Source organism: Silurus meridionalis, chromosome 27 (genome assembly GCF_014805685.1).
Source record: "Silurus meridionalis isolate SWU-2019-XX chromosome 27, ASM1480568v1, whole genome shotgun sequence".
NCBI classification, from domain to species: domain Eukaryota; kingdom Metazoa; phylum Chordata; class Actinopteri; order Siluriformes; family Siluridae; genus Silurus; species Silurus meridionalis.
Window position 1 is genome coordinate 9,662,348 of NC_060910.1, and position 21,608 is coordinate 9,683,955.

At 36.6% G+C, this 21,608-nt stretch overlaps 2 protein-coding genes across 5 annotated transcripts; one reads left to right on the plus strand and one right to left on the minus strand.

Moving 5' to 3' along the window:
* The first annotated feature begins 6,975 nt into the window (after positions 1–6,975).
* On the plus strand, positions 6,976–15,234 carry poc5 (POC5 centriolar protein homolog (Chlamydomonas)). Of its 4 annotated transcripts, none has more exons than XM_046841807.1 (14): positions 6,976–7,082; positions 7,441–7,524; positions 7,766–7,913; positions 8,039–8,134; positions 8,235–8,410; positions 8,661–8,837; positions 8,927–9,031; positions 10,175–10,354; positions 10,439–10,604; positions 11,442–11,590; positions 12,848–12,967; positions 13,094–13,279; positions 14,529–14,692; positions 14,725–15,234. In XM_046841807.1, exons 2-13 carry the CDS (start codon positions 7,441–7,443, stop codon positions 14,670–14,672), a joined length of 1,731 nt encoding a protein of 576 aa, XP_046697763.1. In that variant the 5' UTR covers positions 6,976–7,082; the 3' UTR covers positions 14,673–14,692; positions 14,725–15,234. The 4 variants fall into 4 exon arrangements, with proteins under 4 accessions (XP_046697763.1, XP_046697764.1, XP_046697762.1 ...); XM_046841808.1 differs by having other exon boundaries at positions 14,529–14,671; positions 14,704–15,234; XM_046841806.1 differs by having other exon boundaries at positions 14,529–15,234.
* ankdd1b (ankyrin repeat and death domain containing 1B) lies at positions 15,167–21,588 on the minus strand. Its single transcript, XM_046841810.1, has 15 exons — positions 20,722–21,588; positions 20,134–20,234; positions 19,037–19,135; positions 18,829–18,927; positions 18,626–18,730; positions 17,933–18,037; positions 17,507–17,605; positions 17,242–17,340; positions 17,047–17,145; positions 16,779–16,877; positions 16,418–16,516; positions 16,235–16,330; positions 15,708–15,909; positions 15,454–15,585; positions 15,167–15,307 (listed from the first exon to the last, which is right to left on the minus strand). The coding sequence occupies exons 1-15, from the start codon at positions 20,891–20,893 to the stop codon at positions 15,252–15,254; spliced, it is 1,662 nt and encodes a 553-aa protein (XP_046697766.1). The 5' UTR covers positions 20,894–21,588; the 3' UTR covers positions 15,167–15,251.
* Positions 21,589–21,608: the final 20 nt, after the last annotated feature.

Here is a 21,608-nt window from a genome sequence, read left to right on the forward strand (position 1 = left end):
CACTTCCTTAAAGCTAAATCGATTTTGGAGTCGGATGTAACAAGAAGTAACAACATACACCAATCCTTGCAGCGTATACAAAGAATGTATGAGGATGGCTATGAGAATGAGGTATGTTTTCTCCCCTAGGAGCCTATTAGAATAGGCAATCCACTTTACAACATGTTTTTTAGGAACTAGTGTTGATCAAGTTATGCATGCACACAATTTCTCCACTTATATATTTATTTTTTAATCAAATTTCAAATTAAAAAGGAAATTATAACTAGGGCAAAATTGTATCTAAAGTTCCCTGAGGAAATATTTTTTTGAGATTTTTGTTTTATTGTTTTTTATACAGCATTCTGTGAATTCTGTGATTTGTAAAATTCAAAAGCTTCTGCATCATTTGTATGTTGATAATACGTTCATTCTTTTTGATGTTCTCTATAGTTGTTAGGTTATAATCTGAGCTAGCAACAGTTTAAAGTCTCATCTCATCTGTTTTAATCAGAATGCGGATAACACAGAAATCACACAGAAATCAAGGCGTGTATGAAAGACATCCAAAGTTTATTTACAAAAAGAGAGGCCATATATAGACCTTGGTGATGACTATGACAGTGGCAACATGAATATTTTAATAGGAAGAAGTCACACAAACTAGCTAGGTGAGCTGCTGGTATCCTGGTAGAATAACTGAACAATGAAGTTGGAATATTATCTAACAATTGTGTTTTGTACTATAGTAAATGTGGTCATTTGTGGGTCTGGTTGATGTTAGTACAGTTTTTATATAGTGCTTGTGCTTCCTTACAATATATCTCTCATGTGTTCTGCTAAATTTATTCGTGGCATTACCACTACCAAGCTTTACTATAGTGTGTAACAGGAATGTAGTATTTTTTAGTTTATTACAAATACAATATATGGACAAAAGTATTGGGACATCTGAATTTCCCAGCAATTTGGGGTTCTTTCCCAAAATTGTTATCACAAAGGTGAAGGCACACAATTGCACAGGGTGTGTTTAGATGCAGTAGCATGACATTTTCCCTATTCATTTTAACTCGGAGACCCAAACCTGTTCCAGCATGGCAATGCCCCTGTGCACAAATCAAACTCCATGAAGATATGGTTGGAGTGGAAGATCTCCTGTTACAGCATGGAGCTCGGACCTGATCCCTGTTAAACCTCAGTCCTCCTCACCTCACCTACATCATTACCTGACTTTAGTAACACCCTTGTCTCTGAATGACAACAAATCTCCACAAGCACACTCCAAAATTTAGTGGAACATCTTCCCAGAAGAGTGGAGGAAATTATAAGTTTAAATTGGTACCTAATGTGGAATGCAATGCTCAAAAGCACATACCATATTAATGACTAGGTGCCCGCAGACTTTTGGCAATATAGTATATATACTGTATATGATCTTGTCATAGTTTTACAATTGTATTTTTTGATAGCTAGAAAAATCACAGTGGTTAAACTGTAGTACTACATTAATACTTACTGCCTTTAATGGAAAGAAAAGCTTATCGTGGTACCACTGTATTTTTATTTTATTTTTTTCCTCACATTCTAATTGTTTCTCTTTTGTACATGCTTGCTTAACACTCTCTTGTTTACCCTGGATCCGGCACTGTATTGTATATTACAGTAAAACACGCACACACTCACACTTCCTCTGTTCTATGCAAACCACTGTGACTAAACAGAAATCCTTGGGATTTCTCCTGAGAAAGAAAATCCTCAGGATTTACGTCTTCTGCTTAGTTGAAATAAACAAACATCTGAGCAAATAGACAAGACTCACTAATATCTTACCAGAGGTTATGTTTTATAATTGTATATTAGCCTGTGATTTCCAATTTTAGATACAGGATGAAGAAACCCCCGGAAAACATTCACAGTAGCAGAGTCAGTGATGTTACTGCTGCATCAGAGCTATTGATTTGGACAATGAATACACTCAGAATTGTGCTGAACCTAACTACCAGACAACTCCATTACCCACATTATTCTAATTGGCTCTCTCTCTCTCCAGATCTGCCGTGCCGTTAGAGGAGTGCTGTAACAGCTGAAATATTTCCATATGGGTATTTTATCTTTCTATTAATAAACAATGGTATTTTTTGACTATGTAATATGTAATGCTCCCCACCTTGGGCTTTATTTCAAATACACCTATTTTGCAGAATCTGTAGCTCACTGGTGTAATCAATATGTTTTAATTGAAACAAATACTGTCCCTGTCATTGACTAAAACCAATGTGTTACATGACAAACTATAATTGTATTCTTATTACAGTACAATGTTCACAATTCTCAGTTGCTTTGTAGCATTTCTGGAATCATGCTTAATATTTGCAAACCAGTACATACATCTTCAAAGCAATTTGAGAAAGAAAACACATTGATATTTGATTTTGGCCTGTACTTTTCTCAAATCTCTTGTTCATCTCTCAAAATTATATATTTGTGTCAGTGAACAAATACTTTCTTTCGAGAGATGAACTAAGGATTTTGTGAAAAGTACAGGCTTTTTGAAGAATGCAAGAACACTTGAGAATACACTTAGTGGTTTGCAAATAGAGAAAAACTGTAATTGATAGTGTACAGTTGTCTGCTGTTTCCTACATTATTAGTTGTTTGTCATGTTGATGAAAATATATTATACTAGTTTCACCTAAATAGCCATAACCCCCAAAACATATCATTGGTTCATCTCATTGAAGTCATTGAATCAGAAACAAACAAATACTATTACAGAACAGTAAAACGTGGCAATCCTGTCTGGTGTTTTGCAATCAAAAAATGTAATTTGCAATCAAATAAATAAATTTGTGCTGTCGCAATTCATAGATGCCATACAGAAGAAATTCAGCCTTGTGCATTTTCAATCATTGTAATTAAAACCGTATTTGATTTTAGAAAATACTGAAACTTGGTGCTCTCATATTGACAACATGACTAAACATTTTAACTGATCTTGTTTGTGAACAATGACTTTTCAATCTTATGGCGTTGATACATTCATTGACACAAATACTTACTTTTGAGAGATTAACTGAGGATTTTGAGGAAAGTGCAAGCTTTTGCAAGAAATCCAATGTGTTGTGCAGTTTGTACAGATTGTTTTAAGAATGCACTTACTGGTTTGCAAATATTAAGGATGATTCGAGAAATGCTCCAAAGCAACTAAGAAAAACTGTAATATATGATGAATTTATTTATTTGTAGATAATTCTGTTCATTCTAAATTTCAGTCATTTATAACTGAATTGATTTTGGAGTCAGACTTAACAAGAATAACAACATACACCAATCCAGCATATACAAAGAATCTATGGAAATGGCTACGAGGATGGCTATGTTTCTCATTCTCATATTAAAATAGCCAATCCACTTACCAACATGTTTTACAAAAAGTAGAAAGAAAACACAAACCCAAAAGAGACCCACACTGACGATGCAAGTGGGCAATACATTATTGTTAACGGTGTGTTTCGTAGCAGTTTAAATAAAAAAACATGCCAAACTTGCAAAGGAATTGGAATTTTTCAATGAGTGCGTTTCAGTTCAGTCTCTGTTTACTGTGTAAGGAGAAGTCCTGTGGCTTGAGGGAAGAAACTGTCACACAGCCTGGCTGTTAGGATCTGAATGCTTCAGTATCTTTTGCAAGACGACAGGAGGGTGAAAGTTCTATGTGACGGGTACACAGGGTCATACACAATGGTGGTTTTGTAGATGCAAAAAGTAATGTAAATGTTTATGGTGTAGGGAAGAGAAATCCTAATGATCTTAAGTGTCCACAGTAAATGCTGCAGGGTCTTGCAATCCAAAATGATGCAATTTCCAATCTTGGCAGTGATGCAGCTGCTTAGGATGTTCTCAATAAGATCTCAGGCTCAAACCAGGAATCTTGAGGTGGTAAGATAGCATTGTAACTCACAGCCCTTTAAAACTATTTTACTTTATTATGTATTTCACATATCAGGATTTGTAAACATTCAGTATATCCTTCAAACTTTAATGATGCATATAACATATTGGAACATTTGAATAATAATAATAATTCTTCTTCTGTAAGAGAGCTGACTGTGCTTTCCCTGTATGACTGGAATTAGAAAGGTTTTGAGGACTGCTGGAACACTGACTGTGTGCCAGAATGATATAAAGTCAAGAAGCACTTAACTTAATGAGCTGTCAGTGTCAAATATATTGCTCATGCATTAGGTCCATCAGTGTATGCAAGACAAAGGAACCGGCTGTGTTCCTGTTAATAAGCAACCATGCAGAACAAAGCTCAGATGAAAAGATAATATATAATACAAACCTAATAATCACAATTAAAATATTAATTTCATGCACAAGATTTACGTCACTATACCCTTTTTAACTTTCTTTAAATGTCAATTTTGAGTTGCTTTAATCTATTGTGTAGAATTTTAAAGAAATACAAAATGAAATATATACATTATCTACTGTATACAGCAAAACACCCAACATAGATTCAATCCTTATTCACAAAGGCACATTATAAATGTTTTTCCTTATTTAACAATTAATAGTGATATCAGCTTAATCATCAGCAAAAAAACTGTATGCAGTTCAGAAACACATTTGACTGAAGAAATATTACAGTATTTATAAGGCTGTGTGGTCTGTTTACCCAAAATTCATAGACATTCTCTAAGGTATTCTATACATTATGAATGTATTTTTAAAACCTTACATTTACAGAATGTGACCTGTTATCTAAAACAATGGTAAAAAATATTTCCATATAATAAAACATGAAGACTAGGCTCTAAGAATACCAATTAGCCAAATCCCTGAGAGGAAAAAGTCATCTGCATCTTAATTTTATTATTTAATTAATTGCTTAGTTAGAGGTTGAGTGTTTGGGTTCGCTATGTGACTCAGCCAGTGGAAACTTCATCACCTTTGTGCTAGTAGGACAGAATGCCTGCCTACCCTGTATCTTGAGGGACATTTGAATATGAAGTGGAACATGAATCGGAATCATCTGTTTATCTTGGCTTGTCTTTTTTTTTTTTTTTTTAGACCTGACAATTACTAGTTTATAGTAGTCCAGTTTCACATTGACAAAGGATTAAATGAGAGTAAGAATGAAAGAATAATAGCTTGTTGTCCACCCCACCTACGTCTAATATATACAAAAATTAATCTCTATTGGCCACAAAACCATTTGTAAACCTGGGCAAAGACGAGGTCCAGTCCATTCCAAAAGTGTTCAATTCTGGGTTTAGGTCACACAAGTGAATCACATCAACCTTGACAAATCATTTCTTCTTGTCTGGCTTCGTGCAAATATGCACTGTCATAAGGAAACAGGTTTGGGCCTCTTAGTTCCAGTGAAAGAAATTGTAATTCTACAGCATATATTATATTATATTATATTATATTATATTATATTATATTATATTATATTATATTATATTATACTATACTATATTATATTATATTATATTATATTATATTATATTATATTATATTATATTATATTATATTATTGTTGCACAAGCCAGTGCACTCTTAGTGCCGGTCCCAAGCCCGGATAAATGGGGAGGGTTGTGTTAGGAAGGGCATCCAGCATTAAACATGTGCCAAATTAAATATGTGGATCACGAATCAGAAATTCATACCGGATCGGTCAAGGCACGGGTTACCAACGACCACCACAGGTATCGTTAGCCAACAGGGTACCGGTGGAAATTGGGCTACTGCTGGCCAAAGGAGGAGAAGGCCAAAAATGAGGTTCATGGATAAGGTGAAAGAAGACATGCATGAGGTTGTTTTGAAAGAGGCAGATGTAGAGGACAGAGTAGTATGGAGACGGATGATCTGCTGTGGCGACCCCTAATGGGAGAACCCGAAAGAAGAAGATTACATTACATTACATTAAACTTAATTGTCATTGCGCAAAGTACAAGTACAGGGCCAAAGAAATCTAGTTAGCATCTAACCAAAAGTGCAAATAGCAATGTATATAAATACATCTAATATAAATGGATAAATATAAACAATATACAATTAATGCATTATGGGAGTGCAAAGGTTCAACATATATTACAATAATACTGTAGAATGTAGAATGGGAAGATGCCAGAATTCTCTTTCCTGTAGGCCCTTTGATCACTGTTAATGATTAGGGCTACCACCGTGGTGTCTTCTGCAAACTTAATTGTAGAGTTTAAGCCATGCTAAGGTGTGAAGTCATGGGTGAAGATGGAGTAGAGGATAGGGCTCGAAACACAGACCCAGGCTGCTACAATTTTTTAGGACCAGATTTTGCATGAGCAGTTCTGCCCTTGAGGGCTTATCACTGAACAGCACACCTCAGCAATGATGGAACTATAATAAATGGACATTCGGTGCCACCCACATGAGTATTGGTTCCCTTTTGCCTCTGGTTCCTCTCAAGGTTTTTTCCTTGCCACTGTCGTCACTGGCTGCTCATCAGGGATAAAATTTATAGGTTAAAAAATGTGTATACATTCTTTTGTACGACTTCATAACCGCCTCATCTCTGTAAAGCTGCTTTGGTACAATGTTAAAAGTAAAAAATAAAATTAATTGAATGAGTTTTTTTGTTTGAAGGCATCACCCCTGGAGGCAAGAGGACATTATATAGGCATATTCAGTGGGTTTACCTTTTGGGATTTGAGGTGTGATAAAAAAAAAAAGAAAAAGAATACAATAAATAAATAGTAAAACAAACAAATACATAACCAGAAGGCAACAAAATATATACATTTTCACAACTCCTTAAAAAATAAAAAGCTCTAAATAATATCTCTTATAATATCGACCCTCTAATCACCAAATCTATAGGCGTCTACAACATACTTTCCAACGGCGGTTTCCTGGTTTCCGTTGCTGCGGCAACGCCTCGTCCAATCATAATTGTCTATGAACTGGTAGCAAAATTTTGAACCTATCACGTTACGGCTTCTTCTGCTTTTTTTCCAACAGTTTGAATTGCAGCGTTGCTGCCAAACCCGTGCTTCTGCTGCAGAGCTTTATAACTTTGGAGCAGAAAGAAACGAATAACATTAAATCACACGGATAAGGTAATAAGAGTCATCTGGTGTTGTTAAAGTCATGCTGCATGGGGTGTTATGGCTCTCCTTCATCGCTAGCAAGGACGTTAAAGTTAGCCATTAGTTACTTAGCAAGGATTGCTAGCTGTTTGTTTTCAGTTGGTGGATTTTATACGATGCTGTTGTGATGTTGTGACTGACTGGTGGTTTATATATTAAAAAGTCCTTTGAATATCTTCATTATTACAAGTCAGTGCAATATCATATTTAGCATAATCATATGGTTCAGGAAGCAAACTGCTTTCTTAATAACAGTGTTTCTGAAATGAAAGTGAGAAAAGACTGCTTTAGGAAATGTTTTGTGTTGAAAATCTCTTGAATTCCTCAGATGTCCTCAGATGAAGGGGAGCTAAACAGTCCACATCTACCCAAGGACTCAGACAGGGGCAGCTCTGTGTCTTCTGAACTTCAAGTGAGTTCTTTTCTTTTCCTTAAAAAAAGAAACAATAAAGAAGTGGATAAGATTTTGGATTAAAATGTTATGGGTTCAAATCCCAGTACCACCAAGCTGGACCCTTCAGCAAGCCACTTAACATTCAAGTGCTCAGCTGGATAACGACATGGCATCTTAATGATCTCAGCAGAAAGTGATTTAAGAGCCAGTCGTTTGCTGTGATGTTCATCATGAGTCATTGTTTCTGTTTCTGCAATAGGACGAGTATGAAGAACTGCTTCGCTTTGCTGTGGTCACTCCAAAATATGATCCAAGTATCCCATTACAGCAGCTGAGAAGCTCATTTTCTTCAAAAGCTCCCCAGAATTCCTCTGCAATGGATCCTGCAGGACTCAAGGCGGCTGAGGGTTCGACCCTTATTTTAATTATACTAATTTATTTCAATCATTTCAGAATCAGTTGGTATGTGTGCAGCTGTGTGTGTTTGTGCTAAATTGACTGTATTCGCCATTATCTCTTTTTGACAACCCAGGAAATGGTAAGCTGTCATCACCTGTAGGTGAGATGATTTTAGCCAGCTGTTCTCCACCATTAGAAGGATCCAGCCCACAGATTCGAATGACTGAAGGTAACAGTGTAATCACCCAACGCTGATCCTACAGCAGAAGTAAAGGCCACAGTTAACTACATTTTCCTGTTATCGTAAGTAAATATAGCACGGTTTTCAGGGGAGGTGGCGGCATCCAGGTCACGCAAAGGATCCGAAGCAGCGAGTACAAGCTCGGACGGATCTGGGAAGAACAGTCCAGATCATGTGATTAACGTGATGACGGAGATGTTTGTGTCTGACGAGAACCTTAACAAGATGGAGGATATTTTGGACACATGGAGCAACAACTTGAAGGTTAACCTTACAGAAAAATCGAATCTTGTATAAACAATCGTGTATAAGATGGAGACGGCACTGTTTTGCAGGCTCTGCCCGAAGTAGAAATTCAAACAGTTGTATTCTTTTTCTAAGCTTTAAATACCAATGTGTATTTTCAATATTAACTCCACAATGCATGCATTTTACAATACTGTGAGTCTGGTGCATGGCTGTGAAGTCTCCTGTATATATATATATATATATATATATATCCATCATTCTGTAGAGTAATGTGATGACTGAACTACGGAAATGGCAGATGGCCTTTGTGGAGCAGTACAGACTGGAAATGAAGAAGGAGAGGGAAATACATGCTGCTCACATCGCAGGCATTAATGCAGAGATGGACAGCCTCAAAGACCTGCTCAATACATACCAGATCTCCAATCAGCGGAAAGATGAGGCATGTAATGCTCTTCATTGAGACTTGCGTAGAAGTTCATTAATGATACCTTAGGATTCACTCAGTGACCACCTCTGCTTGCCCTGTAGGTGATCGTGAATTTGACGCGGGCAGTTGACAGGCAGCGTGAACGTGTGGAGCTGATGAGGAGCTTCACCCAGTGGAGACTCCAGCACTGTGCTGCCAAAGAGGAGGTGAGCTGACTGACAGCTTGGTAGCACAGTGACTAAAGGCCAGAACCTTTTCCACAACCTGTATTATTTATATCAGCTTTATATAGATTGTTCTGCATGGTTTTGACAGGGGTTTTTTTCTCTCATCCTTTAGTCTTTGAATGATTGTTGACTTTGTGACCTTTGATTTCAGAGAATCGTTTCTAAGCTATAAGTTTAAGTTGCATATTTATTTGAGAATCAGACTATAAATCTAAAGGCAGTTGTTGAATTGTAGTACATAGAATTTGCAATGCTAATCTAAAAAAAAAGGGGTAGCAAGCCTTTTTGCCTTATTTGGCCAGACATCTTTTTGTGTTAAACCCATGTTTGCATACTGCTACTAGATGATATACAGTTCAGGTAGTCTCCGAGTTACGATGGTTCAACTTACGATTTTTTGATGTTACAATGACGATAGCGAGACAAAATTGGGAAAAATATTTCAATGCCAGGACGTGCGCATCTCCAGCCTTATGAGTTGCCTTACTCTAGCCAGTGCTCGACAGAGTTCAGTTGTCTCAGTGTTAGAGCAGAAATAATTTTCTGTATTTTGGTGATTCGAAGCCCAATTTTAGCTCCTCTCTCTCTCATCGCCGGCGCTCGTCCATGTGCCTGCTGCCACATACGTATATGCTATAAAGTTGATATGATCCGGTACTGCGAATTGCTGTGTTTTGCTAAATTATATACAGTAATTTATTAAATGATTAACAAATTACAGTATATTACCCCATACTGATCACTATTCTTTAATACTCCTGGGTATGCTAGGCCATGTCTCAACTTACTATATTTTCAAGTTACAATGGTGTCATCATTATGCATCTCCATTGTAAGTCAGGAACTACCTGTATATTGGCTCCTTTATTAAGTTATTTAGTCATTTTAAAACAGAGCGTTGCAATAGTCAATAAAATCTGATTTATACAGCAGTTAACAATGGTCTTTGTCACAAAGCAGCTTGACCAATATCTAAATTTAACCAGGTTCAAAAAGGTACCTGTCCTCGTCTGTTTTCCTCCTGCCGTCCGGAATGTATTTACACACCAAAGTGAAAATTAATGATGACCCTGCTTCTGATTATTATTAGTCTGTGTGTATGTGCTTTGCTCTGTGCATTAGGCTCAGGCGAGCAAATTGGCAGAGCAGCACTACCAGCTGCAGCTGAAGAAGAAGGTGTGGGCAGCCTGGCACTCACTTATCCAAAGAGGATGGAAGGAGAGTGCAGAGCGGGCATGCCGTGCTCGTGCTGAGGAGGTCTGTTTGCAGCTTTCTGCTGACTATGAGGCTAAACTGGCAGAGGTAAAAGGACCTGGAAATAATTTATGTTTAGGAAAAATTCATTGTCACTTATATGAGGTGTGTGTGTGTGTGTGTGTGTGTCAGAATATGGAGGCCCTGCAAAAATCCCAAGCTGAGATCCAAAGGCTGCACAGAGAACAAAAGCGCTATGAAGACTCCATGAAGAAAGCGTTCATGCGTGGTGTCTGCGCTCTCAACATCGAGGCGCTCAGCATGTTCCACACTGCAGACACGGGCAGACAGGAGCGCGGTAGACCAACCTTTCTTTTAAAAACAAAACAAATAAAAAGACCTTTCCAGACACCTTGCAACTATTATAATTAGTGGTCTGGAGAGAAAAGGGACACAGAGAGTGGTATAATGTATTCAGGGTTTAACATCTCCTCCTGGACAGCCTTTATTTTGCTTTTTCAGGGTGTGAGATATGCCGTAATGAAGCACTATGCATGCTGGGAGATTCCCATAATATCATAAATATCAACGCTCTGGCCTTCTGTTTGAAAAAAAATTTTCAGTTTTACTTTTTACCCACTGATAGTAAAGATAGTGAAGCGTTTAAGGGAAAATGTAAGGCAGAGCTGAGTGTCAATATAACAAAAGAATAAAGGAATTAATCAGACTGTTATGCAGGTCTCTTATAGAACTGCAGTTAACTTTTCTGATTAAAATCAATTCAGGAACAAGGCGATGTGATGGTGGAGTATTTCTGTGCCAAATACACTTCTTTTGGATTCATATAAGGTTTAGAAGGTTTTTTTTTTTTTTTTTTCTCTCCAAGTATGACCCTTAATGATGCCATCCTTCAAAAGGCAGGCCTCCAGGAGCTCGACTTTTTTTCTGAGAGAAACGTTAAGCCATATCTTGCTTTTATATATCTAATAAAACTAAAGACATAAAGAGATATAAAGTGGTTGCAATACTACTCTATATATCTACTTATCCAAAAGTGCGTGTTGAACTTGTGAACTTGAACTTATGTAACCTTTATGGAAGGCTGTGAAATTTTTTATTTTAGAGAGGATTGTTTCCATTTGTTCTGTTCAAGGGTTTAATTGAATAAACACAGTAAACTATATTATTTCTTCAGATGCATCACCTTCAGGAGATGAACCCAGTTCTAGCTCAATGGCCAGTCGTCCACTCTTTACTGCATCTTCAGCACGCCTAAGCCCAACCAGCATGGAGACTCCGGTGCAGCCGGTCCACTCTCACACTAATATTGACGACACAGAAGCAGTAAGACATGATTTCTTTGGAGGCTTAACTGGGACAGACTGTTCTGTCATACAGGGTGGTGCAAACAAAACGCATGTTTTTCAAAGTGTAACCTCGATTTTCACCTCGAATAACCTCGAATAAATGCAGTTTTCATAGGTATACATTGATTATGTAATTACCAAAAAATTACGTCTTCTTTTTAAAAAATAAGTAAGGTCCAGCGATCCCCACTTTCAAAACGCCACACCAATTTGTAACATTAGCACTATGGAGGGGTCTCGGGTGTAATTATTGTGGGTTCTCTGCTGCCCAAAATCAACAGGTTTGCTTATTGACATAACCATCCAAATGGAAATGTGCCTCATCATCAACATTACATTATCAGAAGCAATAAGTTCAGGCATTCTTTCACAAAACAGGATGCGCCGTAGCTGGCAACGAGACCGACCCAAACTGGAGCACGACTGGACACGAAAGGTCGGACTCTGAAGAACCGACCTTCTCACACACTCAACATTTGCTGTCCAAGCCATAAGTGAATGGCCAGCTGACTTTATCTCCATAACCAATCCAGTTGTGCGAAACGATTCAACCCATTGAAATATTGTTACAATCAGAGATCGTCCAATCACGCACAACATTAAACTGTCGATGGAAAAAATGCGATGCTTCACGTTCCTAAAACTGAACTCTCTGAACTACTCACAGGTGGCGTGTGATGGTTGCCGACTTCCATCTTCCCAACTACTACCTATTTCTAAAACATGCATGTTTGTACCACCCTGTATTTTTATTGGGCTTGTGGGTAATTTTTTTTTTCCTTTTCAATATGATTTCTGATTATTAATGGCTCTGATACTAATGCCAGTGTCAGTGAGTAGAAACAGAATCTCCAGACCAGATTAATAGGTGAGAGAATGATTTGCCGTGTCAGGGTTCACAAATGATTTCTGGGGGGGAAACTTACCTAGAATTTAGGCAATATAAAGTTGGGTTTGAAGACCAATAAGATATTTTGTTAGAAATGTGTTGTTTTTTTAAAGTATATAAATATTGTATTGTATATAAAAAAAAAAATTTGTTACAGAAGAGTGTTAAGTTAATAAAGGGTATCAGCAGGTATGTGTCATTTCAAATGAGCAAAAGGACTCATGTATGTTAGTAAAGGAAAATGAGTTCCCTGTGCATTTCTTTTACGTGACACTTTGTTACAGGCAGGTTTAACAGGCTGCAATTAATTTATTTGTCCAGTAGGTGACGTTTGCTCTGTTGCAGGATCAGTTCAGCTCTCAGCCTGGCTGTAGCACAGCAGTACGCCCGATAGACACACTGCCCTCCAGTACAGTAGTTAACACTACTTTAGCACCGGGAGGCATCACAAGTACTCTTCGACAAGTAAGAAGGCATCACCACTGTATTCAGCTAATCCACATGAGATCAATGTAGGCATGATTGCTTGATGTTAAATGCTAATGGTATGTTTTTTTATTTTTGTATTTTTTATTTATTTTTTCATGGCAGTTCCCACAGACGAGTGTTCGGACAGTAACTGCTGGTCAACAGAAAACATCAAAAACAGTGACCGCACGTATCACAGGCCGCTCAGAACTGGCCAAGACAGCCCGTATCCCTAGCAACCTGCAGGTCATGGGTGTGGCTCCACCCATGAGCTCCATCGTTGTGGAAAGACACCACCCTGTCACTCAGGTATCAGGTCTACTAGCAATAATAAAACAACTTCATTTATTTGCTTCATTAGTATGCCTGAGATATGGAGTATGCTTGTTTTGGTACACTATATGGACAAAAGTATTGGGACTCCTGACCTTTTCTGCCATATGTGGTTCCTCTCCAAACTGTTACCACAAAACTGGAGGCACTCAATTTTATAGATGTCTGGATGAGGTATAATGCAATTTTGTATTCACTTGAACTTGGAAACCCAAACCTGTTCCAGCATGGCAGTGCCCCTGTGCACAAAGTGAGCTTGAAGATCTGGTTTGCATGCTTTGGAGAGAAAGATCTTGAGTGGCCTGCTGTTGAGCTCTGATCTCATCCCTACTGAACACCTTTGGGATGAATTGGAATTGTAGGTACTACATCAGTACCTGGTGAATCATCTTCCCAGAAGATGGAGGGAATTATAAGAGCAATGTGGGACCAAATGTGGAATGCGATGTTCAAAAAGCAAATACCATACTTATGAACAGGTGATCCAATACTTTTGGCAGTATAGTGTAATTTATGCACATCTCCATGTACAGATGAAGTGTACGGATGAGCAGTTTCTTATGAGGCTATTGTTAGTTCTCACTGGGACTATAATCAGCCTTAGAATTTCAATGCCAGTCTTTTCTTTGTTTCTGTGTATGTTTGTTTTTTTTGTATTTGTTTCGTTTATTCCCAAAATGTTAAACTTGTCTTAGCTATGAGAAATGTGCAATATAAACCGAACACAAAATGACAATGTTTTGTTTGATGAGATTTCTCTCATTTCTATATTTTATCATTATTGGCTGTACAACAAGCAAAAAAAAAAGAAGCCCAAAGTATTTTATATAAAGAATTTATTAAAATCTAAAGACTAGATTAAATCAACTGTTCATTAGGCATTTAATAACTGGGCAATGAATAGGATGTTCAAAAGAAATATAATTTAGCAAATAATGAACAAATATGTATGATTTTATTTATTTATCTGTTTAAATATATGATTGTAGGGTAAATATACACAGATACTTTTTCAATGCATATATATATATATATATATATATATATATATATATATATATATATATAAATAAATAAATAAATCTATACTTTTTTTTATTATTTATTATTATAATTTTTTTTTTTTAATACATACAAGTGAGGGACATTAAACTAAGAAATGCCACTTCAGCACTTTCAGGTGGATTTTTTTTAATTTTTTTAGAAGCTCTCTGTTCTGTTCCAGGTTACCCTCGGCCAGGCAACAGCGGCCAAGTTTCCTCGTTCTGCTATACAGAGTCACGCCGTGTCCAGCACTAAAAGCTCCAGCCAGCCCAGGGGACAGCCGTCCTCCGCATTTTACACCCACTCCATTAAAGTAGTGGACTAACACACACACACACACACACACACACACACACACACACACACACACACACACAATCCCCCCTTGAACTCCAACATAAATATCATTTACACAGATTTACAAAGGAATACATTTGATAAGTCAGATCTAGTGGTGTGCCATAGCTTATACCTCTTATTTGAAAACCAGGGCTTCATGTTTTTAAGGTTTTATATTGTTCATTCAGGTTTACATAACATTTTTAGTGTGTACAATGCCTAATTAAATCATTTTTTTTTAAATATTTGTATATTAATGAAGTTATTTAGATACTTTTTTTTTTTTTTTTTGGTCACTGTGTGGCAAGATTGTATGTCCCTAATGATGAAGCGTGATGTTCTTATTTCCAGAGTCTTAAAGAAAGTCAAGTCAGCCACATATTTGTACAGCACTGTATAGATTAAGTGTGTTGGTTAAATCAATGTAAATTGATATTTAAATAAACTGTTACGTTTAATAATTTAATGTCATTGTGCAGGAAGTCAAATTAAGGATTGCTGTTGCTTTTAGGACTCTGATGAGTAAAATAAAAATTTCTTTTTTTACATCCAATTTCCATTGCCTTCATGAAATGTCACATTTCTGTTTAGTGTTGTCCTCTCCCTCCAGCCTTAGTTTCTCTGTTGGGAGATAAGGCAGGATTATTCACCAATTAAATAAACTAATCTAAAGCATGCCATATACCTGAAGAAACAAGTTTAAATCATATGGGATGGCTTTATTTTCAAAAGAACAAAGTGTACAAAAAGGAAAAACCTGATCTTACCTGCCATTTTGATATTGCCAATAGCAATTACTCCCTGGTACAGTTCCTTGGCAGGGCTTTGCTGAGAAGCTAACACTCCATGGAGCCAAATGAGTAGCATTCTGTTTCCATGCTCCTGGTAACTGTTCGGACCTAAAGATACCCCGTCAGATCTTTTAAGTATTACAGTGCATTCATTTTCTATTGTAATCTATCTTTCTATTGTACGGTTTTCTGGCCAAAGCCTTCAGAAACAAAATATTATAGATCCTCACCTGTCCACTGCTCCTCAATGGCAGCAATCTGCTCCTCAGTAAAGGCCCAATGCTCTGCCAGCTTCTTCCACTCGTTCTTCCCAAGAAGCTTGTAGGCCATGTTCCACAGCATGTTGCGCACCTGTTTCGTCTCAGCACGGTGGTCCGGTTTAAATGTTAGCAAAAACTCATCGTGAAGGTCTTCATTAGTTTCTGCATTGGACTAATACAATAAGGTACCATTCTGAGAAAGGCCAGATGCTTAAAAACGGCTGCTGAAAAAACACGGCTCAGCACATTATCCAATATTATCAGCCTCGGATAGTTGCTGTCGCTGTAAATTATTAAATTGCTTATCAAACTGTATTGAGGAACCCATGAGCCAGACATATCCGCTGTGCTGACATTTAGTTATGATGTTATATGTGGTGGGAAATTACATGAATCACTCATTCACTTTTAATATCAAATGTCCTGCCAGGATACTGTGATAGGGATTACTGAGAAAGTTTTCTGTTTAGCGTCAGCTATACAGTTTACGTACTCACTTTCTTCCAACAGAAGTATCTTTCAGCTTTGATGATCATGTCTACAATAATCACTGCATCAGCTCTCGCTGCCACTCCCAAGGCTGTTTTACCTTGCTAATGTTGAAAACAAAAATGGCTTTATTAAAATGTGAAGCATTTCATATTTGTTGGAAACCAGATAAGGATTGAGGTATGACTTACCCTGTCTTTAATCTCCATATTTACACCAGCTTTTAGAATAACCTCAATCACTTCAACCTTGGCCAGTTCTGCTGCTATATGGAGTGCTGTCTGGCCCAGCTAAAGATAACGAAGGAGTAAAGATACCTTAAGATATTTAAATTCAGAAGTTGACATTTTCAAAATCTACAAGAAAGGAAGATGTGTAGATTGATTGACGTTTAAAAAAGAAAGAAGCTCTATAGGAAGAAAGGAGCATTGAGTAAGTAAGGGAGGACAGTGAGGGAGAATGATGAGTATGTTTATTAAAATGAAGGATTAAAGGATGGATTGTATAAAGGAAATAGGTCCCTAAGATAGTATTTAGGCAACAGTAACCCACATGGTTTGTGATATCAGTGTCACACCCAGATTCCAGCAGAAATCCGATCACTGTAGTGTAACAGTTCTTCACTGCCAAGTGATATGGTGTCTGTAAATGCTAGAAACAATACAGAATATTACAGAATATTTCAGGAGCTAATATCAAATAAAAATGTTCTTCATATCCTTCATAACAAGAATATTTAGTATTTGTGACCATAGCAAAGACACAGGGAAGTATTTTTTACTTGTCTGGCATAGTGAAGTGAATTGCTTTAGTGATTTACTTGGTTTTGAATATTCATCTGAGCACCATGATCAACAAGGAGTTTCACCACTGGCATGTAGCCCTTTTCACAAACAGAATGGAGAGGGCTAATCTTGTTCTGAAAGAAAGTTTTACAATGAATCATTTGAAATGTACATAGAAAAACAAGTCTTTAATCTATTACTGCTTCCAAATGGATTTTTTTTTTACATACAGTAGTAGTAATGTTTGGGTCACAACCAGCTTCTAGCAGGGCCAAAACACAATCCTCATGAGCTCCATCAGCAGCTAAATACAGTGGTGTTTCACCAGCCTAAAAAATAGCATAAGAGTTTAAGATAGAAAGCTGGCATTTGGGCACAGAGACCTGTATGCTTTCTTATCATATATAACACAAAGAGATCCCAAAGCTACAGCAATATTTTAACAATTCACCCACAACTGTTTAGATGATTAGCTTTAGATACATCTATACTTACATTATTGACCTCATTGCGGACCTCAAAGCAATCAAGCAGCAGTTGCACGGCACCGAGCTGGCCGTTTTTGGCAGCAAGATGTAAAGGTGTGTCTCCTTTCTATTGAGAGGTGGATAAACACATTGTTGTGTATAATTATCATTACCAATGATATAAATAATAATATGAAGAAATAAATCAGATTTGCTATGCAAGAAATCATATGTACAAGGTTTGTTCTTAAACCTAAAACATTACAACAACCTATTCAATATTAAAAGAAAATGATTTACACTATATAGAAAATTTTGGTTGTTAAGGCTAAAAAAAAACAATCTTTTGTTCACTAATAGAAAAATTAATTAAAACTAGTTAATCTTTCTATCACGTATTCACTATTCACTTGTTCAAGAAATACAAATGTAAATGTTTTGTAGGAAAAGTGACCTGATTTTCCTCCATGGTGGCCATTTTGTAAGGCTCCTCCATTAGCATCTGCAGCATCCTCACACAGCCATGCTCTGCCGCCACAGCAAACGGCCTGTTTCCATGCTAACACACATGACCAAACTGTTATGGTACATCCCTGATTTTGGAAATGGTAATACAATACCGTAAATTCAAGCAATACTTTTAAATCTGTAATAAATCTGGAATGTGAGTTTTGATCTAGAATCTAATCTTAATAATAATTACTGTGCATGTTTCTGCAGAATTTAAAAGATAGACATGAATGGGACATGCTGCAATTAATGCATAAAGAACAAGGGGCTTAGTTAAGAAACAAAAGGTTTACAAAACCCTCCTACAAATGACCAGTTATACAGAAAACCAAAACTGATACTAAAACATTGGAAGTAAAGAAAAAACACATAAATGAGTAGTAATGGAATCTGCAGCTTTAACACAGAATCTACCGCATTCTCCAACATAAGTAATTGCCGTTATGAATATTAATTTTATGCTTCATGTTCTTTCTATTATATTGTTTCGAAGAATCTGGTGTGCTGAAGAAATATTTTACTTCAAAAAAGCAAAACATTTCTGACAGAACACAGATTCTATGTTTGTTTGTCATTTTTTTGATAACCTTTAGAAATTTGAGTTTCTGTATAGCAGAGATAAAACATGATGTCATACCTGGTCTTCTTTGTCGAGTTCTCTCATTTGAAGGTCATCAACTATATAGGCCACGATGTCTATGTGATCATTTACAGCAGCACAGTGCATCATGTTCATCCCTTCCTAAAGACAGAATAACATTCTTGAAACTAGAATACTGATATTTCTTTTAAAAATACATGGTAATAAATATATATTTAGAAAAGTTCTGACAATCTCACATTGTTCTCAATCCTCTGATCCGCTCCACCCTGTACAAGTAGCTTCAGAATTTCCAAACTGCCAAACCATGCAGCAAGGTGAACAGCAGTGACTCCATGCTGTGTGGGATGATACAGGATTATGTAATACTGGACTGTACAGTATGTCTTTAAACTTAATGTTTTCTGAGTAATATGTGCTCATTTGGATGCTCCATTCTATGCATACCTTGTCCTGAAAATCTAGCTTGGCTCTTCTTCTAAGAAGGTGATCAACAGCTTCTGTTTGTTTGCAGGCTACGGCATAGTGAAGTGCAGTTCGATTGTGCTAAAAGGTGAAAAAAATTGAATTAGAAAATTCTAAATGAACAATTTTTTAACAGTGGAAATTGGTTTATAAGTTTTAAACAAGCTACATTTTCATTAACAGATTATTCTAAACCTTCATTCTGAACTTTATGTAAATACAAGTAGGTTTCTACAGTGTTTTTTATGAGTTGTTCCAGAGGGACAAACCAAACTTTAGAGTGTTTAGATTTGGCCACCTACAATAGCATTATTACAGAATAGGCCACCTATCAAATAACTGTTATAATTAATTTTCATTTTTGCATTCCACATTTTTCTTTCTTGCTTCAATAAAACATTTGCAATTGTATATATATATATATATATATATATATATATATATATATATATATATATATATATATAATATTTTCGATTCTTCAAAGTAGCCACCTTTTGCTTTGTTGACAACTTTGCACACCCTTGACATTCCCTCAGTCAGCCTCATGAGCTAATGACTGGAAATAATTTTCCAATATTATTGAAGTTGTTTACAAAGATATTTAGTGCTTGTTGGCTGCTTCTCCTTCACTCTCTAGCCCAACTCATCCCAGACCATCTTAACTGGATTTACATTGGGTGATTGTGAAGGCCGGGTCATACGATGCATTCATCCGAAGCACTCCAACGCCCTAATCAATCACTTCCTAGAGGTGTGTGTATTGGGTCATTGTACTGTTGTAATACAAATGATGGTCACTAAGTGCAAACCAGATGGGATGCATGCCACTGCAAAATGCTTTGGTAGCCATGCTGGTCACCCTCTGTACATCTAACAAAGACATTGTGGTTAGAACCAAACATCTCAAATTTGGATTTATCAGACCAAAGGACAGTTTTCTGCTGATCTAATCTAATCCTTGTTTTTTTGAGAAGGTGTGTCTAAACAGTTGACTCATACCATATGATAATATATATATATTGGTGATCTGGCACATGAGCTTCATAGAATTTAAGCAAATCATGCTATTGACATACCACATTTTTAGCATTAACATTCACAGCCCGTCCTAAAAGCTTCATGGTTTCCACATCGTTTCTTTTTGCTGCTTCCATGAATTCTTTTTCGGTCTCTAGCACTAGAGCAAAGAAACACATGTCATTTATTTAAGCTGTTTGGACTGTCTTCATAAATAAATATAACACATGCTGACAAAAGTACACAAAAACTGTATTTGTTTTGGGCGTTTACTTCATGGATGGCTTGGAGGCACTCTTGTGCGACCATTAATGATTTACTCATGGGAGCTAGTGAACACAAATCTTCATTATGCATCATCTGGATATAGAACATTCCAGGCATTTGAAGCATGAGGCAAAGTCAATTTCACACCAGGGTCTTATTACTGAAGTATTGCATTGTAATAGTACTAGTGCCTATATATACTAGAACCAAATCAGATCTCTAAGAAAAAACAATGCAAAAATAGGGTTACAGCTGAAATGTAATTTACCCATATGGCATAAATCAACATCCTGTTAAAATGCTAACTGTTTAAAGTATTTCATAAGAACCATGTTGTTGCTAATTAATTAAACAGATTTTTCATTTCAGAGTCTACTTACACATCTCCACATGATCAAAATCTCGGTCTGCCTCTGGCTCTTTCTGGAGGACGAAATCCGTGAAATCTTTAACATGCTCTGAGTTAATCCATGCTTTGGGATTCAAGTTTTCCTTTTTCAGCCGTGGATGTGCCATTACTCTGTTTTTCAAAGCCAGAAATCTCTCCTCCATGGTGCTTTGTGTAGTGTAGAAGCTCTTTACTTTTAAAAAGAAAGTGTTCCCTGAAGTGGTTAGTTTTATTTGCTGTCGAAGGCTACACCCAAGGAAATGTACTCATACCCAGAGTACACACAGGTAATGTTCATCGGTCGATGATTGTACCGATATGCCCAGGAAAATGAAATAGCAGAAGTGAAAAATAGGGTAGCAGTAGAGGATACTGGGTATTTGAATGGACATTCGGTGAATTACAGCGATTCCTCTAAGTGTTTCTTCCGACCATCTCAGGGAGTTTTTCCTTGCCACAATCACCACTGGCTCTTGTTAGATATTAACTTATAAAAACGAACTTATAGGCAATAACCTCTTTATTTCTGTATAGCTGCTTTAGGACAATATCCATTATTAAACATGCTCCACAAATAAACCTGAATTTAATTAAATATTTGATAAAAAAAAACAAACATACAAATTTAATAGACATACCACAATATTCATGATGTACTGTATAAATATATACACAAGTATATACATAAATTTATTGATTTTTTTTTTCATTTTCAATATATTTGAGTTTGTGAAATATTAAACACATTACAAAATTTTATACCAAAACAGGGTTTGTTTGCCTCACAAATATATCACCTATTTCTAAATAATGGCTTTGATCCTTCTAGATTTCTCCATACAGCATATGGTCTAATAAAGTGCTTTGCTTGTGTTTAAT